Source organism: Panthera onca, chromosome A2, assembly GCF_046562875.1.
Source record: "Panthera onca isolate mPanOnc1 chromosome A2, mPanOnc1 haplotype 2, whole genome shotgun sequence".
Taxonomy (NCBI): Eukaryota; Metazoa; Chordata; class Mammalia; order Carnivora; family Felidae; genus Panthera; species Panthera onca.
This window is the reverse complement of record NC_138340.1, coordinates 25,429,255-25,452,250: the sequence shown is the minus strand read 5'-3', so window position 1 is coordinate 25,452,250 and position 22,996 is coordinate 25,429,255. Positions and strand designations below refer to the sequence as shown.

Sequence of the window (22,996 nt, the reverse complement as noted above, 5' to 3'; positions counted from 1 at the left end):
CAGGCCTGTCCACCCCAGGCCATAGCGTGCTTCTTGGCATTTAGTTCGTGTTTAATTGGAAATACCAAGTGTCTCTTCCTTATTTTTAATAGTTAATGTTCTCATTTAGTATATACATTCAAAATATTAGTATAGATTATCGATTTTAAAACATTTCAACAATACAAAATTACAGTTGAAATTGTATTATCTTGTGTGTGGAATTAACTCCTTCCTTAGGATTCCCAGTACACTTTAGGCTGCAGCTCTGTAGCCCAAAGAAAATGTAGGTGCAGCTACCCAGTGAATCAGGACTGTGGGGACAGTCACTTTGATAAATCGGTCACAGAAAAATGGCCTCTCAGATGAAAAATTGATTCTGGTCTGCAGTGGCCATGAGCAGGAGAATGAATTCACTTCACACAGCCAACCCCTTGCAAAAGCATTTTATACCAGGAATAAAATGTTTAGTCCTTTAAATTTGATGAATATAGCAGTGAAGAGAAGGGATCGTGTTTCCAAATAGAGCTAAACCCCATGTAAAAAACAAGGAGAATGTGCCAGACTGTCTTATGATCATGTATTTATAGTAAAGCTATTAATGGAATGGCCACTACGGGGAGGGGAGACCCTAAATAGAAATGAAAATCCTGATGTGCTAATCTTACAGTGAGAACTTCCATGCTCTCCTAAAGGATATAACAGAAGGTAAAAAGTCTGGTATGTGATTGAACCTATTCTATGATACAACAGAAATGTTCTTTTAAACAACTGAGTTATTGCCTAAGAAAATACATTGTTTTTTACTACCACTATTCCTGTTATATGTTGTTATTATGAGAGTGCATATATTCCTATGATGTGTTTATTTTTAATATTTGCTGTTGCAGCATAAAGATGTTTTGGGTGAGGGCTACAATGACTGAGAAAAAACTCATAAGCCAGGTCTAAAATAAACCATTACTTTCATAGTTAAAACGACACTGACCCAAGTTTTATACGGAAGGTTGATTTTCCTGAGTAGGCATTAAGTAAATGGCTAATCATGGCAACTTCTAATTTATATTGAATTTGTGGCAGTCCAGAAAACTCTTTTGAATTTATGGGAAAAAATGTAATGGGTATTTTTTCTAAATCTTGCATTTGCTTCATTTATCACTCCTTTCAATTTTGTAGTTTTCTGAGTTTCATTTGTAATGAAACTGATAATCTTTTCGTAACTGGAAAAATATTGTCAATTCATTCTGACTTGAAATCTGTCAGCGTCTCACATGGATAATTACGCCAGTGATGAAGACACAGATGAGGACTTTGATACCCAGCTCGTCATCCAGGAGAGTATACAGGACATTCACAAGCCGGGAACTACACAGCAGGCACCTGCAGATGAGAGGTAATGGGATCTCATTGGTGATGTACTGGAAGGATTCAACAGTTGAGACTTGTCATTAGTATACTTCTAGTGTTGTGATAAAAACAGAAGAGAGGGTCAAAATCCATTTCAATTATCATTTCAGTATCTATGAGACTTGAACAATTTGGAAAGAATTCAGAATGTAATTAGTAAACAGTTGAAGGAGGTTAGGAGCAGCTCTACATGAGGATTTGGAGACTGGAAACCAGAAGAAATACATTAGGATGTGAAAGACTAGAGAACTCTAATGCACCCTGTCTTTGGGGAGCCAAGGAAATGCAAAAAGCTAAGCAATACACATAGAAAATTATCAGCCTTCGTGGGGAGACAGAGCAAGGTCCAGTCTTTTGATTCATACCAAAAGAAGGAATTATGTAAACTTAAACCCAGAAGAGACTAACCCTTTCTGAGGTATGTCTTCAGAATTCTGTAATGACGGCACTAGAAAAGGACTCCGCGGGTCCCTCGCTGATGTAAAAGAATCGCCCTGGAGGTGGAATGTGCACAGCCAAGCACACCTGCTCAGATGCTCTCTGACTGATCTGCAACCTTACCCCCCCACCCACCAGCAGTTACTATTGTTTTTCAGGGGTGATAAAAGTTGTTTGCTTGGGGTGGTGACCTCTATTTGCCTGCTGGAGGTAAAACTGGATAAATGTGGTTTTAGCTCTAAGAGACTTTATAATTAAACATAGAGATGTTGAAATACGTTAAAACTATACTTTTTTTTAAAGTAACAAACTCACGGAGTGATCACTTTGTGCTGCACTATTTTTAAGCATTTTTTAAATATTGACTCATTTAGTTCTCATTACCTTTCTATGTTGTAAGTACTGTTATCCCTGTGTAGAAATAAGAATACTGATAAGCACAGATAAGTGTTACCCGAGGTCACAGAGCTGCTAGGTAAGAGGTAGGCAGTCTGGCTTCAGCGTCTCTTTACCACGCTATTCCTATACTTTTGTGTTACATTTAGGAATAATCTTTAAATAGTTAAAGTTTTGTAAAGAAATTGGGTTTAGGGGCACCTGGGTGGCTTCAGTCGGTTGAGAGTCTGACATCCACTCAGGTCATGATCTCATGGTTCATGACTTCAAGCCCCACTTTGGGCACACTGCTGTCAGCACAGAGCTTGCTTCGGCTCCTCTGTCCCCCTCTCTCTCTTGACCCTCCCACACTTGCACTCTCTCTCACTCAAAAATTAAAAAAAAAATTGGGTTTATTAGATTATATTAACCTTGTGATTAAAATTTTTTAAGTTCATTCAGTAATTAAGTCATGATTTTAGACTGGAAGGCATAAGATTTTGAGGACTGAAATATTTTACAGAAATTGACTATAGTTGTAGATTTCAGTTATTAGACTTGCAAGAATTATATGGAACTTAGGAAGGCTTGCTGACTTGGTCTACCTGAGACAGGTGGAATAATGCCACCCCCCCACCAAGGAAGACAGACACAGGAGACCGATTTCCCTGGAGCATGTTTAGGGTCACACCACATATATTTTGGAAGTATTCCCATTAAGCCTCATTTTAAGAGTTTGTTGTTAGAGTTCATCCTTGGCTAACTACTATTGCCCTTATTGTTTCCTTTTGTTTTTTGTCACATGCCTTTGTTTTCCCTCACTTTGGGGATTACATATATATTTATTTTCTATGCAGTTCCCATTCCTTTGTGAGCGCTGACTATAAGAAGATAATTGAAACAATAGAGACAGTTAAGTACTCTTCTTATTCTATCCCCTCCAACTTGTGGTAAGATGTGATGCTGACAAAGGACAAAGGGCAGCACCTCCCCTCTGAGCTGAGGAAAGCCTAGAAGCAGGTTCTCCCAAATGCTCAACACTGTGGGGGTGTCCAACGCTGATTGTCAAGAGCCTGCGAGAAAACACCACAGCACCACTTAGCCAAGAGCTCCTGGGCTCCTCGGTGGACTGGGCTCTTTCTCTGTAACCACACGAGGGGTGGCCACTGGCTGGGATGGTATGGAACACTAGGCGAACACCTGCTTGTTCGTCCTATGCCATTTGAATGCGTCTCTCATAAAGGGTGGTGCTAGAACTCTGTCGTCTCGTGCACTAACCTTGATGGTGGAATTCGGAAGCAGTATGGGCTGCCTTGTGTGTGTGCCAAATGTGAATCTGTGCCCATTCGACTCGTTAATAGGTAAGGAAGATGCATTGGCACGCCTGACCAAGTGCCATTCTGCTTTTGATGAAGCAGATGAGATAGGCTGGCTTCCTCTGCATAAGGCTGCGGTGCAATTAAGCAAGAACATTTTGGAAATAACTCTGAAAGGTAAGCTCCCTTTACAACTCTTCCTGATGCTTCTGAGAAATGAATTTAAAATTTATTTCTGTATCTTAACCTGTGTGGTCTAATGGAATTATTTCAGCTTCAAAACCCAGTGTGTGGGAGCAAACCACCCACAGCGGGGAAACGCCACTTTTTTTGGCTGTCAGCAGTTGCCTCTTAGAAAACACCAGTTTTCTTCTTGTCAACGGCTGCAATCCAAATGCCAAGAATTCTGAAGGCAATTCTCCTCTTCTTACAGGTAAATTAGTACCTTGTCTCTGGAAAACAGTCTGTCATTCTGAGTGTCCCCCATCCCAGAGGTTTTGAAGGCAACTTTTTAAAAATTTTTCTTAGTTTTCATCTTAATTCCAGTTAGATAACAATGTTATATTAGCTTCAGGTGTATAATATAGTGACTCCACACTTCCATATAACACCTGGTGCTCATCACAAGTGCATTCCTTAATCCCCATCACATTTCACCCACACCCCTGCCCCCCCCCCCAGCAACCATCAGTTCTCTATAGTTAAGAGTCTGTTTCTTGGTTTTCCTCTTTTCTTCCCCCCTCTGCTCATTTGTTTCTTAAATTCCACAGATGAGTGAAATCATATGGTATTAGTCTTTCTCTGATGTCACTTAGCATAACTCTCTAGCTCCATCCACATCGTTGCAAATAGAAAGGCAGCTTTTTGTACATAGTTGCAGTGCTGTCATTCTGGTCCCAACTGACCCATGTCATGGGTACCTGACCCTCAAGCTTTCTACAGACTTGTCCTTGAGGTGGCCTGAGGCAAAATCTCTGCCAACTGGCTGATCATTTTGCATTGCATGGTGTCTTAACCAATTAATTTAGGTGTAAGAACGATAAAAGGTGAGCAGAGTAGGGAGAGGCAACCAATGGTGGGGTAAAGACGGCAGATTGAATACGAATGGCTAATTTTCCTCCCTCCTGAGTCTTCACTAAAATTATAGTCAAGAAATTGTCTTAATGAGGTAAAATACAAAAGAATGAGGAGAACAGGAGAGGAGACAACAACAACACAGTTTTTTAAAACCTGGAGAGCAGGTGGATGAATACTCAGTGACAAGAAAGCCAACTCAACTTGGTAGTGGGGAAAGCAGCACAATTACATCAAAGGCTTGGAAGTTGTTGGCGGCAGTTACCTCATGGAACGTGGGTGAAGGACAGGCAGCTAACGGGAGGATTGGTTGAACCCTATTAAGGAATGAGTAGCCAGAGTGGTCCCTTCTCCCAAACCACCCGAGTTCTGGACATTTATCATCTGGGAAATTTAAACAGAGGCTCTCTGGATGGGGGGTATTAGACAAGGGTGGGAGTACTAGATTGAAAATACTGGAGGAATTAAGCATAAGCCAAGACCTCCCAGCCCTCCTCTTCCACCAGGATTCTAGAAAGATGGCAACCAGAACTTTACCCTCCAAGAAGAGGCTTCTCTGGGGAATATGATATACCCAAAAAGAAAGAACTGAAGGGAGTGAAATTGGGGGTTCCCCAACAAATGGCCCAGACATAGCAACATATAGCTATGACCACACTCCAAGAGCCCCTCCCAACATTTAGGATTCCCAGTCAGCTTTTTAGTCCCCGACTCTTAATCATGAGCAGATAGTCAAGGACTATCTGAGAAAAGTCTTCAACAGAGATAAGAAACTTGGAGGAGACTGACTATTTAGGCAAAATAAAATGTAGGGGGAAATTAGAATTCATTTAGAGCAATTAGTGAAAACTAATGAAATAATAGGATATTACCAAAAAACTGAACAAAACAGAACCAAAAACACTCTTGAAAATTAAAAATATGATAGTAGAAATATAAAACTCAAAACAAGTGCTGGGAGATAAAGTTTCGGGAAGTTTCCAGAAGATAAGAAATGGGAAATAGGAAAGAAAAAGAAAAAAACTAGGACAATCTAAGAGGAGCAACACATGAATCTCAGAAACGCTAGAAAGAGAAGAGACAAGATGGAGGTGGTATACCATCATGAAATAAGTCAAGAAAATGATTTCCTAAAACAAAGGACATGTGTTTCCAGAATCAAAGGGCACACTAAGTGCCAGCTCAATGAGCCAAAAAAAGACCCAACACCCTTGGCACTTGGTATTTCCAGTCCTACAGCACTTTCTATGGCACATTATAAACCGTTATAGACAGAATTCACACTGATTCAACATCTGGCTCCTAGCAAGATTCCTCATACACAGGGGTGCCAATAATTAACAAATGGATAGGGAGATGGATACAGTAAATTGTTTTAGAATCTTGAAGGACTTAAAGGTTATCATCCAAATGCGAATGATAACAGCATAAATGCAGAAAAACCAATTAGAAAATTTTAACAAAACACGAGGTTACGAATAATTTCATAATTACTGCTGTTTTTGTTTTTCTTTGTTTAAAGTACCCAGGAGCATTTCTAGGACTGTACTGGGTACTTAAGTTCCCATTTTCTTGAGGGAGGAACACAAAAATGATAAATGAAAATTTTATATGTTTTGTTTTTCAGACACATAAGCAGCCAATAGACAGTAACTGTTCATGGCTTACAGAAAAGACAATAGGGTATTGATGTAAAACACTATTGGTATTATTTGATATATGCCTCATTTAACAGTGTGTTTCCTAAACACAAAATGTTGGCACAGGGGGGTAGCTAGGAAGAGCTCATTAAGAAGCTTGAGGGACACTGGCTAGTAAGATACTCTGGCCATAATTTCCTGGTGACATTTCACTTCCAATTTCCCAGCTGTTCTACGTGACTCCTATGACATGGCCTCCTTGCTGATCAGCCATGGGGCAGATGTCAATCTTCGGTGTACCAACGAGAGGACCGCTCTCCATGAAGCAGCCAAACTGGGCAGGCAGGACATAGTAAAGTTGCTGCTGGTTTCTGGGGCTCACCCTGATCCACGGAGCTCCTATGGATTCACTCCTCTTGCTCTTGCTGCCCAAAGTGGATACACTGAAATCATGGAAATGTTACTGCAGAAAGGCAAGATTTTCTATACGGTCAGCACACCCCCAAGGGATAACGTGACGCAAGCATCCTCCTTTTTGTGAAGAGCTTCAAGATGATAGAAATTAACATTTTATTTAAGCCTAACAAATGTCTGATGAAAGTATGTGTTAATACTGGCTACTAAAAAGCCTAGAGATTGAACAGTTCTCATTTGATGTGGAGCAATTTCCCTAAAATTACTAGGATGCACCTTACTCTAGCATAATGTTCCCCGACCATGCTGAGGATGGTCAGTTTTTAAATGTTTTGCCTGTTGTCCTTTTCTAGAGTCACAGAACAAAAGTCCTCATATTACCCCCTACATGTTGTCTCTGCTAAGTCATGAGGCAGTCCAATGTGTTATCAGATGCTTCTGGTGTTGGGAAGTTTTTCCTGATTGCTCCTCTTTGGGTCCCAGTTCTTCCTTTAGTAATAACCAAAACCCTGAGAGAAGGTAGGCAATTTACATTTATTGAGTACTTTCTAAGCACCAGGCAATAAGCTACCGCTGCCTCACGTGATCTTCTAAAACCCTAGGAAGTAGGCATTATCGTCATTTTATACTTAAGGAAAGAGGGTCAGGGATGGTACCAGTTGCAGGACTTCCTTTTAAACGTGCCCTCTCCTGCCACCAATTTGAGATCTGGTTTAACTGGCAGAGTCCTTGGCTCAGAGAACTCTGCAATTTATTGGCTTTGAGGAGAACCCCCATTGATGACCCTGTTAAGTGAAGCAATGTAGTATCTAAAGCTTTTTTTCAAAGCAAATCTTTACCAATATTTAATAAAGTCCCAATATTAGAATTACCTTTTGTATTCTCCTTCCTGTCTGTGTCCAGAAGCCTTCTTTCTTTCTTTAACAATACATGGTCCTGGTCTCCAATATTCTAGACTACAGAGATTCCTATATTTAAGAACAACTTTCTGCTTTTTAGACTTACCTGAAACTTTACTATCATACAGGAGAGGCTGTTGTAGTTCCCAATCAGTGGCCATAAGACATTTTAAGTAAGATGTTTTAAATGAGCAACAGCAGAGATGTCTAAAGTCAATAGCTAGAGTAACAAAAATAAACACTAGACCCTTCATCTACATAACAAGAGTAACCTTTTGTGTAGATCACTGATTAAAATATAAAGAGAGGCACCAGATTTTAAATCCTTAACTCTAAAGAAACCACATCGGTTGACCTCAGTGAATACTTTCCGAGGTAACTCCCTTATGATGTAATTTGCACAAAGTGATATAACTAGTAAATGGCAGAGCCAAGATTTGAAACCACATCTGTCTCATTCCAAATCATGTTACTTTACTGCCCTGCATTATTAGAGTGGAAACACTGCTTCATAGAAATAGGCCCTGGGTCTGGTGTACCTGTATGTGAATCCCGAACTGCCTTGCTTACCAGCTGTGCGTCTCTGGGGAAGTCACTTAACCTCAATGAGCTATGGTTTTTTTCTCTTTAAAAAGAAGATACTAGCACCTGCTTGTTAGGGCTGTTGTTGTTTAGAAAGTATGCACACAGGAACCTGCACATAGTGAGCACTCATCCCATGGAGGCTTATTAGACATTTCTTCATGCATTCCAGGAGGGGGGGGGGTTCTTAATCACTGTATTCTGATGACTATGGAGTCTATTTACTAATTTACTATTTACTAATTTAAAGCCACTACATCTTTTTTATAGGAGCTGTGAATAGGCCCCGAATGATCTCCTTTCTCTTTGTCCATTTTCAAAGGTGACTCTTTCTTCAAAACCCATTTTACTGAGAGGCCTTCTGCAACTGACCCAAAACTCCTTTCTCCTTCCTTCACCATCCAGTTCCCCTCAAAATCCAGAACTGAGATCTTTTAGAGGACATTTTGCCTACAATTGTACTCTTATTACCCACACCATCACATGACAGCATATTGAGTACTACAATTTATCCTTTTAACTATAAGTCCCCAACTTCAACAACAAACAACCACAGTATGTCTTACTGTGAACAGCTACCTAAGAACATGTGAAAAAACAGAACAAACACCCATTTTTCACCATAACATCAACAGATGGCATGGTGTTACAGTCCAACAGGATTGTTGGTACCATGCTATATATAAGGGTGGGGTAAGTGGACTTTTATAGGCTAGTCTGGAAATAAAATCTCCTTTAAAAAGACTTCTCCTGGAATTTGCAAGTTCCAAACAATTAACTTATAAAGTTACTCTGAAAGCCAACCTAATTTTAACTGAGAGACTGCTTGCACCATTTCTTCCTTCCCCAACTACATTATAAACTGGCCGAGAGCAGGAGGCACCTTTCTTATTTCTTTGACTTTGTAGTGCTTTGCTCAAGTGGCTGCTTAATAACTGCTTTTTGGTAGTGCTTCTATATTAAGAATGCATAAGTAGTAGAGTGGAAAAGATTTTTGCATAACAAGACTTTTTCTCCTCTTAGGAGCTAATGCTCTTGGTCAGGCCTCTGACTCTTCTTCCATCTTACTTGAAGCCGCCAGTGGAGGAAATCCAGATTCTGTGACTCTCTTGCTAGAGCATGGAGCTGATGCCAACATCCCTAAGAATTCAGGCCACCTTCCCATTCATGTTGCAGCTGACAGAGGCCACTTGTTGTAAGTTCAATGACATCACCACAAATAATAGAACTAGCAAAAGCTGTGGGGTTTCTTTGGAGCAGCTTCTGGGAACTTTATATTCTTCTTCTCTGATCATATAATTCTAACACCCTTTTAAAGATAAACTCAACCAGTAAGACAGTGAAGTCAGGCATCCTCTGTAACCACAGAAGAGACATAAAACTATTTTATTATCGGGTCTTTAGGCAATAAGGGGAGCTCCCGGTCTCACTAATTGGACTAATTCTGAGTTTTATCTCTAGACAGTTTTATTTAACTTCACTAAGTAGCTGAGCATTTACATGCAGGAATTATACTTTTTGGGGGTTAGGGGGTTCTAAATGCCACCTGATACTAATACCACCTGTACTAGCATATAATAATCGTAAACAGGTTAATACTACATCTTAACAAAAACAATTTTTTAAATACCCCCTGAAACTCTTTCTCAGAGCCCTGAAGATTTTGGTTCCAGTTACGGATTTTGCTGCCATTAAGCAGAGTGGCATCAGTCCGGTCCACTGTGCAGCAGCAGGAGCACACCCCCAATGCCTGGAATTCCTCATCCAGGCTGGATTTGATGTAAATTTCATGCTGGATCAGAGAATTCGCAAACACTATGATGACCATAGGAAGTCAGCTTTGTATTTTGCTGTATCAAATGGTGACCTCTCTTCAGTTAAGCTGCTTCTGAGTGCTGGAGCTCTGCCCAATCAAGACCCAGTTAACTGCCTCCAGATAGCCCTAAGGATGGGCAACTATGAGCTGATAAGTCTGCTGCTACGGCATGGGGCCAACGTCAATTACTTCTGCAGAGTCAACCCTTTACATTTCCCATCAGCACTGCAATACACATTGAAAGATGAAGTCATGCTCAGGATGCTCTTGAATTATGGGTATGACACAGAGCGATGCTTTGATTGTCCCCATGGAGACAAAGTTCATCCTTGCTATACTTTTGAAGGCTGGACATCTACAGTTATCAAAGACACTATGGTAAGTGCACAGTATTGTCTGTATCAACTTATACAATCATTATTAGTGGCCCTGGACTACACCAAGAGATAAGACTCCATCCATTCTCTCCAGAAGATCATAGTTCAAAAGATTTTTAAGTTTATTTATTTTGAAAGAGAGTGAGCAAGAGAGAGCAGAGGAGGGCAGAGAGAGAGGGAGAGAGAATCCCACGCAGGCATCATGCTGTCAGCAGAGAGCCCAACGTGGGGCTCAATCTCATGAGCTACCCAGCTACCTAGCTCAACTGAGCTCCCCAGGAACCCTGAAAAGATTTTAATGTGATAAATACGTGGTAAAATAAACATGATGGTAGATGTAAAAGGTACAGGAACAGTTCAGAGGGAAGTGATTTAACTTTACTTAGGGAGTTTCACAAATGAACTAGCATCTGAGTAAGGTTTTAAAGAATGAATGTAGTCTTACAAACTAGTTATGTTTTTTCTCTGAAGTGCTGAGTCATCGAGCTAAAATGTTTCTAGGGTCCTGATACCTGTATCCCTTAGTTCTTGGCTATCTCTTTTAGGTCTAAAATTTGATTAAATAGGTTTCTTTGGCCACCTTTTTAATGAGAAAGAAACACAAAAAATGCAGTTGAGTACCCTCTTCTTCTTGAGATGTGTTCCTCTTGTGATGTCTGCATCACACCAGTCTATTTCCCCCCTAACCGGTCATTTCTATTTTCCCCAACTTGAGCTCATCCCCAACTTTTCAAAAAGCTGCCACTCTTCAAGTTTCACACGTTACCTTCTCAAAAAGACCCTTCCTTACCCATCCACCGTTATCTAAGGTAGTTGTCTTCCCTAATCTTCTGATAATGCTATTTCTTTTATAGCACTTACCACTTTCTGAAATTATCTTTTTAACATTTACTGATTACATGTCTCCTCCACAAATACATCAGTGTAAGTAAGCTCTTGTTCACCACTTTCCTCAGCTTAGAGATCTGTGCTCAGCACACAGATGCACTACAAATACCTGAGTTCGTATTAAAATCAAAAATTAAATAGTGAACGGAGAAAGCACTTTGAATCAATTCTGGAAAGTGAAGGCAACATATTAATATTGTATTATTAGTTTTAGGTTATGATTAATGTAGGAGCTGGCATTTAGGTGTATATCATCTTGTATTATTTCCTGACTTATTATGTAGTAGTACTTGACTTCTTACATGGGCATCTTGTCTAGGAGCATGTAAATTACCTACCGGCAGAAACGATCATATCCGTCAGGCATGAGGATAGGAGTAGGTTGTGAATGACAGAAAACCCAAAATGAAAGTGACTTTAATAAGGTGGCTCGTTCCCTTCATATAAAGGCCACAGGTAAACAGCCTTCTAACTGGACAGCTCCTGACACAGGAGAAACTTGCATCCACATTCCAGCCAGCAAGGAGGCAGGCAGGCTGAAGCAGCACACACCGTGTTCTTTTAAGTGCATTCTGGGGGTTGCTCACACTTCCACTCACATCTCACTGGCTAGAACTTAAGTGGCCACGTCTAGGTGCAAGGAAGCTGGAGAGGTAATCTTTATTCCAGAGAGCCGTGTGGCCAACCAAAGGGAACAATGGATATTAGACAACTGTCTCTTTCACACCCTGATTACACCTTACATAGTTCTGAAGATACAGCAGTTAAGTATTTTTCCAAATGTCAGAGCTAAGAAATCATTTCCTTGTTCAATGCCTGGTTTATAAATGAGGGGCTTGAGACCTTGGTTCCTAACTCTGAGTTTTGTGTTCTAAACCCCCCCATAGTTACTCCAGTTTTTCATTTGCTTTCATAGTTCCAATTTTCTTCCTTAGTTCTGTGAAGTAATAACTTTGTCATGGCTGCAACATCTCTCTGGGAAGGTTGTTCGAGTGATGCTTGATTATGTTGATCAAGTTCGAATCTGTTCAAAGTTGAAAGCTGTGCTCCAAAAACAAGGGCTCTGGTCAGAAATCCATTTTATCTTAAGTGAGTATCCTCCTTTCTTCTAAAAGATTTTTACCAAAAATAAAAGGTATTCTTATTTGCTTCATAAAACATTCTCTTCTGGTTAAAAGCTTTATCTAAAGAAAGGAAAATACTATTCCTCTCTAAAAAAAAAGTTACTATTTATTACTTACTTTGTACTTCTTATCATTTCCCAGTAGATAAAATCTGTTAGGTAATTACATATTATATGGTAGGTAATGCCTTTCTCCTAATCCCATGGAACACTGTACATACAGGAATTAATAAAAGCTATGAAATGGCAACAAAAACAGGGATGAGAAAAAGTGAAGATCTAAGCCCGCAGAGAATATCAAAGGATGCTCCAAACCACATTCTTTCACAGTAGAACATAAGTCAAATTAAGAGTTTCTTTCATCTAATTTCCCCCTGGGTGGTGATCTTTTAGTTCTCAGCCTGATCCAGAGGGATAGGACAGGGCAAGGGAGTGGTTAGAACACAAAGATTTAAGGATTTCAGGTCTCACAGGCCAGAGCCACAACTGATGCCAGTCTTTGGATTCTTAACTTGACATGGTTCTGTAATCGTATCTACAGGAAGGGTTGCAAAGAGAAGGGAAAAGCTGTTTCGCTTTTAACTTTTCCATTTCAACACAGCAAATGAAAATTTTGGTGGCTTAAGTATAACATACATTTGCTGACTAAACCCTAAGATCACTAAAAGAAGGAACAGCTCTTTTCCATTTGGATAACATGTGTTTCTCTCATTTCAGCAAACCCTCGATCCCTCAAACATTTGTGCCGCCTAAAGATCCGGAAGTGTATGGGGAAGTTACATTTGCGCTGCCCTGTCTTCATGTCATTTCTTCCATTACCAAACCGTCTAAAAGCGTATATCCTTTACAAAGAATATGATCTTTACGGACAAGGAATTTTCACAGGAACCTGGTAATCAAACTAGATGAAAAGGTATATTTCTTTGAGTTGCATTTCTTAAAATTTGACTTGTTACATAGGATTCATTATTTCTCACTTTACCTAACAACTAAAATCTCAATGCAAATCTACATGTTAATACTATTTCTTAATATTCTTTTTTTTTTTTTAATTTTAATGTTTATTTATTCTTGAGAAAGAGACAGAGCATGAGCATGAGCATGAGTAGGGGAGGGTCAGAGAGAGAGAGAGAGGGAGACACAGAATCCGAGGCAGGCTCCAGAGCCCGACGTGGGGCTCAAACTCACAAGCTGTGAGATCATGACCTGAGCCAAAGTCAGAGGCTTAACCGACTGAGCCACCAAGGCGCCCCCTATTTCTTAATATTCTTAATATTGCTTCTCAAGAGCATTCTGAAAGGCAGTTAAAAAAAAAAAAAACCAAACTGTAAAATTTCAATTAACAGAAATGTATCAGTTCTCACTCTGTACTGATTTTGTATTAAATGTAAGAATCTACATTTCTACATGCTCAAAACAGTAAATGTCACCTTTAATAATTTAAAAGGATTCTTAACAGTAATCCTTTTTAGAGAGAAGTACATACATAAAATGTCTTAGTAATTACATTGAATAAAATACTGACCCCAGTACTTGACCTACAAGTTAGCTGTTCTTATGCAAAAGTCCCAAGGCCAGCTTAATGTCTGTTTACTTGTAGAGTCCCGCACTGAAGTGGAGTAATTTGGTTAACTGAAACAGAACTTTCAATTGCAACGTCATCATTAATGGGAAACATGCAGTCCTTCTTTCCATAAAACCCTGGCTAAGGGTTCCCATTTACTGGTTAATGTTATCACTGGAATAGAAATTAAACGGGTTTTCAGATGGCTTATGTTTTTCTGTACTGACTCTAGTGCAGTACTTGACACACAAGAGGGGCTCACTGATAGCAGCTGTATTTATTCAATTATTTTTTTAAGTTTATTTATTTTTGATAGAGACAGACAGCATGAGCAGGGGAGGAGCAGAGAGAGGGAGAAAGAGAATCACAAGCAGGCTCTGCACTGTCAGCGCAGAGCTCATTGTAGGGCTTGAATCATGAACCATGAGATCATGACCTGAGCCAAAACCAAGAGTCAGACGCTTAACCAACTGAGCCACCCAGGAGCCCCTTTTTAAATTATTTTAAAATTTTTAATTCTAGTATTTAACATACAGTGTTAAATTCGTTTCAGGTGTACAATACAGAGATTGAACAACTCTATACATTCATCACTCAGTGTTCATCAAAAGTGCACTCCTTAATCCTTATCACCTGTTTCATTCATCTCCTCACTGACATCCCCTCTGGTAACCATCAGTTTGTTCTCTACAGTTCAGAGTCTGTTTCTTGATTCACCTCTCTTTCCCTATGTTCATTTGTTTTTTTCATAAATTCCACATGAGTGAAATCATATGGTATTTTTCTCTGACTTACTTCGCTTAGCATTATACTCTCTAGATCCATCCATGTTATTGCAAATGGCAAGATTTCATTTCTTTTTTATGGCTAAATAATATTCCATTGTGTATGAATACCACTTCTTTATCCATTCTTCTATTAGTGGACACTTGGGCTGCTTCCATAATTTGGCTATTGTAAATAATGCTGCAATAAACAGGGGTGCATGTATCATTTTGAATTAGTGTTCTTGTATTTTGGGGGTAATACCCAGTAGTCTGATTACTGGATCATATGGTAGTTCTATTTTTAACTTTTTGAGGAAACTCCATACTGTTTTCCAAAGTGACTACATCAGTTTGCATTCCCACCAACACTGTACGAGGATTCCTTTCTTTCCATATCTTTGCCAACACTTGTTTCTTGTGTTTTTCCAATATAGCCATTCTGACAGGTGTGAGATTATCACATTGTAGTTTCGAGTTACATCTCCCTGATGATGATGTTGAGCATCTTTTCATGTTTATTGGCCATCTGCAGGTCTTCTTTGGAGAAATGTCTATTCATATCTTCTGCCCATTGTTTAATTGGATTGTTTCCTGGGTGTTGAGTTGTATCAGTTCTTTATATATTTTGAGAACAACCCTTTATCAGATATGTCATTTGCAAATATCTTCTCCCATTCATTCAGTAGGTTGGATGCCTTTTTGTTTTGACAGTTTGTTTCCTTCGCTGTGCAGAAGACTTTTATTTTGATGTAACCCTAATAGTATCTTTTTGCTTTGATTTCCCTTGCCTCCAGGGACATATCTAGAAAAATGTAGCTATGGATGATGTCAGAGACATTACTTACTACCTGTGCTCTCTTCTGGGATTTTTATAGTTTCAGGTCTCACATTTAGGTCCTTAATCCATTTTATTTGTGTATGGTGTAAGAACGTGGTCCAGTTTTCCCAATACCATTTGTTGAAGAGATTTTTCCCCATTGTATATTCTTGCCTCCTTTGTCAGAGATTAAAAAACAAAGATTAATTGGCCATAAAATTGTAGGTTTATTTCTGGGTTTTCTATTCTGTTCCATGGAGCTATGTGTCTATTTTTATGCCAGTACCATACTGTTTTGATTACTATAGCTTTATAAGGCAACTTGAAGCCTGAAGCTGTGATTCCTCCAGTTTTTTCAAGACAGCTTTGACTATTCAAGGTCTTCTGTGATTCCATACAAATTTTAGGTTTGTTCTAGTTCCGTGAAATATGCTGTTAGTATTGTGATAGCAGTTGCATTAAATCTGTAGATTGCTTTAGGTAGTATAGAGATTTTAACAATATTTGTTCTTCCAATCCATGAGCATGGTATGTCTTTCCATTTCTTTGTGTCATCCTCAATTTCTCTCATCAGTGTTTTATAGTTTTCAGAGTACAGGTCTTTCGTCTCTTTGGTTAAGTTTGTATCTAAATAGTTTGTTATTTTTGGTGCAATTACAAATGGGAGGATTTTTAAAAAGCTTTTATTAAAATTCCAGTTAGTTAACATATAGTGTAATATTAGTTTTACATGTAGGATTTAGTGATTCAACACTGCCAAACCCAATGCTCATCACAAGTGCACTCCTTAATCCCCATCACCTATTTAACCCATCCCTGCACCCAAATCCCCTCTGGTAACCATCAGTTTGTTGTCTATAGTTAAGAGTATGTTTCTTTGCCTCTTTTTCTTTTAATTTCACTTACTGTTGCTTCATTATTAGCACATAGGAATGCAACAGATTTCTGTACGTTGATTTTGCTTCCTGCGACTTTACTAAATTCATTTATCAGTTCTAGTAGTCTTTTGCTGAAGTCTTTAGGGTTTTCTATATATATCTGCAAATAGTGAACGTTTTACTTCTTCTTTACCAATTTGGATGCCTTTTATTTCTTTTTGTCGTCTAAGTGCTGTGGCTAGGACTTTAGTACTATGTTGAATAGAAGTGGGGACACTGTACATCATTGTCTTGTTCCTGACCTTGGGGAAAAGCTCTTGGTTTTTCCCCACTGAATGTGAAGTTCACTGTGGATTTTTCATATTTGGCCTTTATTATGTTGAGGTATGTTTCCTCTAGACCTACTTTGTAGAGGGTTTTTTTTTTATCATGAATGGATGTCATACTTTGTCAAATGCTTTTTCTGCATCTATTGAGATGATATGACTTTTATCCTTTCTTACCGATGTATCATGTTGATTGATTTGTGAATATTGAACCACGCTTGCATCCTAGGAATAAATCCCACTTGATTATGACGATTTTTTTAATGTATTGTTGGGTTCTGTATGCTAGTATTTTGTTGAGGATTTCTGCATCTATGTTCATCAGAGATACTGGCCCATAGTTCACTTTTTTGGTGGTGTCTTTTATCTGGTTTTGGTATCAGTGTGATACTGACCTCATAGAATGAATTGGCAAGTTTTCCTTTCTCTTCTATTTTTTGGAATAGTTTGATTAGAGTAGATATTAACTCTCAAACGTTTGGTAGAATTCACCTGTGGAGCCATCTGGTCCTGGACTTTTGTTTGTTGGAAGTTGTTATTACTAATGCAATTTCTTTGCTGGTAATTGGTCTGTTCAAATTTTCTATTTCTTCCTGCTTTATGTAAAATTATGTTTCTAGGAATTTATTTCTCCTAGGTTTTATAATTTATCAGCATATAATTTTTTATAATATTCTTACAATTGTATTTCTGTGGTATTGGTTATTTCTTCTCTTTGATTTTATTTTAATTATTTTTTTTAATGAGTCTGGCTAGAGGTTTATCAATTTTGTTGATCTTTTCAAAGAAGAACCAGCTCCTGGTTTCAGTGATCTAGTTTTTGTTCCAATTCATTTATTTCTGGTCTAATCTTTATTATTTCCTTCCTTCTGCTGCTTTGTTTTGTTCTTTAACTCCTTTAGGTGTAAGGTTAGGCTGTTTTGAGATTTTTCTTGCTTCTTGACATAGACCTATACTGCTGTAAACCTCCTTCTTAGAAACGTGATAAAAGCAGTTATAGAATGTAGGTTAAATTTTTATTTCTGTATATTCTGTGAAGGTAAGTACAGGTTTCTGTACTTGGAAAGTGAGGAAAGTGAAGAGACATGCATTCAGCCACACCTGTGTAGCATTTCGATAGCACATCAACAAGAACAGAGTGATGGGTAGGATGATGTTCATTTTCACCACAGGCCCAGTCAACTATAGCCTTGTTATTTGTATGTTTAGTGTTAGTATACTTTTTTTTTTGCATAATATAGTCATCTCAGGGAAACTGAAGTTAGAGAATTTCTTTCTGATGTGGAGATTCATGGCTATACATTCAGTAAGCACAGACTTAAAGTTACTTTTAATGATATGATTTTCACATTCAAACTTGCAAAATTAGCTGGCATGAATAATTTTTATTTTTTTAATCAAATTGTGGTGTCTGTTTTAAGTGAGTAGCGGATTATAGATATGTCAATATACAAATATATTTACGATATACATGCACATAGATACATAATTCTAAAGTTAGTTTTATCTACTTCCTGGACCTTCTAAAAGTATATACATTTTATATAACTCAAAACGAATTAAAACAGATACTCCCAATGGAAGAAAAGAACTTGGTAAGTGCTATAGGAAAGTATAAAGAGCACATGGGATGAATATGCATTAGTATTAAAATTACACATCAAGCTCACTTAACCTGGTGTACACAGTATCCTGTGCCTTTAAATTGTTTCTTTGAATATAGCAGGTATATGTTGTCTGTAACATGTCTAGGGGTAATTCCTGAAACATCTATTTTTCTAAAGGAAAGAAGTCACTAGTGATGAATTAGTGTTATGTCCCAGTAAAGTGACCGCTTTTTTTCGTTTTAGCTATTATGGAATTGCAATGGGCCTAGATGTGTAACTGTAGTGTCATAACATATTAAGAAAAAGTCCATTTGTTTCATAAGCATCATTTGGAGTTAGAGAAATAAAACTGAGTATATATCAAATACCTCATACAAAAAAGACTATACAAAAATCATGGACTTTATTATACTTTAAAAATCTCCTAACAGCATAGTTCCTGAAGCCTTGTCAGAGAATACCTACTTTGACAAAAAATAAGCTCTCCACCCCACACGTATACCACCATTACATAAAAATTGAGTTCTTCAAATTCAATTCTAAAAGGAAATGTAGCATGATTTTTAATTGTATATATGCATGATTAATAGTATCAGTGAGATAAGAATTAACCAATTCACTTAACATTACAAAATCACCAAATATACAAAGCAGTTTTGCACATTAGTTATAACTTAATCCCCAGTTCTCATATTAACTGAAGTAAATTACATGAGTACAAGCCACAAGAGACTAGTTTAAAAGTGTCGTATAGTTCCAGTTTCAATGTGTGTCATTAATGTAGAACAAAATCTCATGAAAGAAGAGTAAGTCAAACTTGCTAAAAAATAAAATGAAAGCCTTGCTTGCTACAATCAGTGTGTTTGAACATTTTAAGTACAGTTTGAATGCTAGGAGGTCATTGTCAAAACCAATGTTAGTATTTTCATTTTATTAATTAATTCAGGTAGCAGAAGGTTTTGCAATACATGGGATCTTGGGGTCTATCAGCATTTATAATAAGATTCAAATCTTAAATATTTGTAGCTCCTACATGTAACTCAAAATTAACGTCAGATGCCTTTACCACACAGGATTATATGTTATGTAATGTGTTACGCATACCCTACTCCCCTTTTCCCAAGCATAAAGGTAACGTCATTTTACCACCCCTAGAGCCTGAGAATTCTTTTGAAATTAAACACATACTAGTCATTGTAGAAATAGCAAAAACAAGACTGGCCTTGGGAACTTTGTCCAGTCCCTTGTTAGCAAGTTTTTAAAATTTTGAAAGGGAGAAGCAATACTTAGTTTCCTGTCTACTGATTTCATTACCATAGTTATAAAAGTACTGTTTGTATAGGTAGCAGAATGCATAGCTGAATTAGGTAGACTTAGTTTCTTTTCTTTTAAAGAATCAGTTTTGTTAATTTCTAAAAACCATCAAACATAAGTATGAATCTGAGAAAGCTATCCCAAATTCTAATTCAATCACCACCAAAGCATCCAAGAGCCAGAAGGGATTTCAAAGGGTAACAGACCAAGATCAGCTTTAACATTATGCAGAAACCCATGGGCAGCCTTCATCAAACAAAAAGGAAAGTTTCTTAAAATTGATGCTTAAATATCTGTAGTATGGAATAGTTCACATAGTTCTAGAGCAATGGAACAAAAGTTGAAATATCTAAAATTGTTAATCCCACATAATAACTTCGATTTGGTGTTGGAATGCTCTTTGGTCTGATCTGTGGACATAGGTGTATTATTAAGGAAATTCCTATCAAAACATGACTTAAAAGGAACTACCTAAGTCTGACAGTGCCTTTAACTTTAGCCTTCACTTTGACCCAGAGTACTAACAAAGGGCAGCACTTAGTTACCGTGCAAAGCGCCAGCCTCGTAAAACTGCCCCTAATGCTAACCACCTTCCTTGTAGGGTGACAAGTTTCATCTGAACCAAGCGAGGCAACAACTGAATAGTATAAACAAAAGACTTAATGAAACAGAGAGTTTACTAATTCTCAGAAGGGTTAAAAGCCAGACCTACCATGGCTAAACCAAGTGCTGACAACAGAAATTTTGACTTCTACCAAAGGAATGACATACAAACTATCAAGAAAGCATTCCCATTTAGCAAGCACAAAATCAACTGTCTTCAGAAAGTATTCTGTAAAATTCTACTTTTTTACTATCTGTTTTGGTAACATAAGGCTTCAAAATAATGATTATCAAGTAATCATTATTCCCATTTGGCACATGGATAAAAAGAATATCATGATCCTATGTATAATTATTCCATTCCACAGAAAACAGGGTGCACACCATGTGAAACAGCCACACTATATTGTGAGAGCTAAAACAGATGCTGCTTCTAAATTCAGGACTAACACGACTATATCAAAGAACAAAGGGCTTTTCCCCTTGTAAAATTAGTCTTAGTGGCTGGCAAATCTCTTGAAAATTTTAGTTATGTGACTATTTTACTCAATATAATTAACCTGTCTCTATATAGTTTTACACGTGAAACAAAGGAACATAATTTCTATCAGCAATGTTAAAAATCTGAGTAAAGAAAAAAAATCAAGTTTTGACATAGAGGGAGGCAGCAGGGAAGTATCATTTAACCTTGGCACTAGGCTAAAATCCTTCCTTGGTCAACTCTCTTATACCGAACATTCAATTTCCTTTCAATATTTCATAGAATTAGACCTTTTACACATTTGAAGAGTAGAAGTATGTACAATAACTAGTGCAAATTATTCTATTCTCATATATTAGTTATTTGCCTTTGTGGATATAAAGTGGTGATCAGTATTTTATCAAAACATGGAATTATGAAAATACTGTGCATATCAGTCTGAAATTTAAAAGATTACATTTTCTAAACTAAACTCTGGGCATTTTTACTTTAAGCAGGCAACAACCGTTATAGAATTTCTTTTGAAATGTCACTTGATTTTCAATAAAAATTATTTCACGCAATGCAGAAAATATGATGTATTATCCTGTAACAATATCTTTACATTTTAAGTCCTAATCTAAAATGTACTTGAACAAAAAAAATCCCTTTTAATAAATTCCAAAATCTTATTTTAACCATTACTGCTCTGCAGCAATAATTCAAGTTCCAACCTGAGAACTAAGAATAAGATAATTAAATGCCAAGGGCTGTATCAATCCTGAACTGAAGACACTTAAGCTTCTTTCCCACTGGCATCAGGTGTCATACATCAGAGAAATGTGAGCAATCCCAGAAAGTGCCCTGAAATCACAGTACCACCTGCCACAATTTGAAACCTTAAGCCTAAAATCTTTTTTCTAATTACTTTATAAAAGTTCTATTGCACATTTAATAGTTAAAATATTTGCAAACTTGTAGAATTCTCTGTATAAAGGTTTTGAACCGATTCAGTTGAAAGCTTCCTCACTGCCAGCAAAAATGTTCCTAACGAGAAGAGGAAGCATATCCATGAATATCTGAAGCTGAAGAATAATGGTTTCTTATGGTCACAGCCAATTACAACGCAAGAAGTTCAAAATTTGAAGGAAAAAAGGCTTGAACAAGTGTTAATTCCTCAGCAATCTACTTCAAGGAGATGAACAGGTTTCTTTTAGACATGTGGAATTTGATGTTACTGCATAGTATATCGTTTTTAAGGAAAAAAAAAAAAAACAGTGCATACCTAAGTGGTCAAGGTCAATCTTATTTTAAAAAATGAAGTTAAAACAGGTAAATATAAACTTTAGTCTCCTTGGTATATCGACAAAGTTGTTACCTTGTGCCATTTCACCACAGAAACCGTCAATAAATTCCAAGGGGGGTAATACCAACCAAAAAGCAAGGATAAGTTCATGCTTCTGACTCTCTTTTCTTTCCTTCTTCTCCCAAATCACTCTCTTCTGACTGGCTACTGCTAAGGACAACAAACTGCCCCTCACTACTGGCTTGGTTTGGTCTACTGGAAGCAGCTATCAACCGACTTTGTTCTTCTAAGTCCTAGTAGAAAAGACAGAAAAGAAACTAAGTTTGTTTGCAATCAAATGCAAAACTATGCATTTAAAATATGTACTTGAGAGCTGCTCAATCTTTCTGTCATGAACATGTATGCATAATTCTGGCAACTTACTGAAAACAAAGACTACACACAACCAGTGCAACACCAAAGTGAAATTTGGCACCATTTTAGAAATCCTGTAAAAGCCAACATTTCCCTCTTCTCCATTTCTATGGCTAACAACATTCAGACCATCGTTATCTTTCACTACATACCACACGAAAAGGCTCACAATGGATCACTCCACAGCCCTTCCCTTCCACCTCTCTGTCCAACTTACCTTGCTAAATCAGCCGTTGCCCTCCTCAGCCTAACCTAGCAAGGAAGCCTCAACTTCAGTGTCATTGTCACGTCCCTCTCCTTTGTCCATAAGTCCAATCAATTCCCAATTCCTGCTGATCTGTGCTCATTAAGTATCCCGCAAATTTCTCTTTTCTGTTGCTACTGCCACCACCCATATCTGGGTCTGACAATCTCATGTATCACCATCTAATGCATTCTCCAGATTTTGCTCTGAAACTTGTCTAACTTAAAATTATCCTGTTGGATGGACAATGATTTGACACTGCTGGTAACATTAAATATTTACATAAATATATGTTCATTCCTGGAAGCCAATACAGCTTCCAGCAATGGCAGTTAAGTCTATATACACACAGCCTCTCAAAAGACCTG

General features: G+C 37.8%; 2 protein-coding genes across 8 annotated transcripts in view; one reads left to right on the top strand and one right to left on the bottom strand.

Annotated features, from left to right (window-relative positions):
• Nucleotides 1–1,245: 1,245 nt before the first annotated feature.
• Nucleotides 1,246–22,996, bottom strand: part of APPL1 (adaptor protein, phosphotyrosine interacting with PH domain and leucine zipper 1) — a 54,451-nt gene continuing 32,700 nt past the window's right edge. For 4 of the 6 annotated variants that reach the window (XM_078442928.2, XM_060631371.3, XM_060631369.3 and 1 more), the window contains one exon: nucleotides 18,669–22,263. In XM_078442928.2, coding sequence (XP_078299054.1) covers nucleotides 22,117–22,263 — 147 coding nt within the window. In that variant the 3' untranslated portion in view covers nucleotides 18,669–22,116. Of the gene's footprint in view, nucleotides 1,360–6,565; nucleotides 6,673–18,668; nucleotides 22,264–22,996 lie in introns of those variants that run through there. The other 2 variants (XM_060631370.3, XM_078442929.2) reach the window with 2 other exon arrangements.
• ASB14 (ankyrin repeat and SOCS box containing 14) lies at nucleotides 1,251–22,282 on the top strand. Of its 2 annotated transcripts, none has more exons than XM_081794952.1 (10): nucleotides 1,251–1,372; nucleotides 3,057–3,112; nucleotides 3,561–3,692; nucleotides 3,790–3,948; nucleotides 6,457–6,702; nucleotides 9,148–9,319; nucleotides 9,775–10,318; nucleotides 12,141–12,294; nucleotides 13,046–13,241; nucleotides 22,186–22,282. In XM_081794952.1, the coding sequence occupies exons 1-9, from the start codon at nucleotides 1,251–1,253 to the stop codon at nucleotides 13,222–13,224; spliced, it is 1,764 nt and encodes a 587-aa protein (XP_081651078.1). In that variant the 3' UTR covers nucleotides 13,225–13,241; nucleotides 22,186–22,282. The 2 variants fall into 2 exon arrangements, with proteins under 2 accessions (XP_081651078.1, XP_081651079.1); XM_081794953.1 differs by lacking the exon at nucleotides 22,186–22,282 and adding an exon at nucleotides 14,446–14,547.

What these genes read in the sequence shown, in the direction of transcription:
- ASB14 (XM_081794952.1), top strand. Translation starts at nt 1,251, where the DNA reads ATGGATAATTACGCCAGTGATGAAGACACAGATGAGGACTTTGATACC. An exon ending in TTTGGAAATAACTCTGAAAG is followed by an intron (nt 3,693 to 3,789) that starts GTAAGCTCCCTT and finishes GAATTATTTCAG; the next exon opens with CTTCAAAACCCAGTGTGTGG. An exon ending in CAGTTATCAAAGACACTATG is followed by an intron (nt 10,319 to 12,140) that starts GTAAGTGCACAG and finishes TTTCTTCCTTAG; the next exon opens with TTCTGTGAAGTAATAACTTT.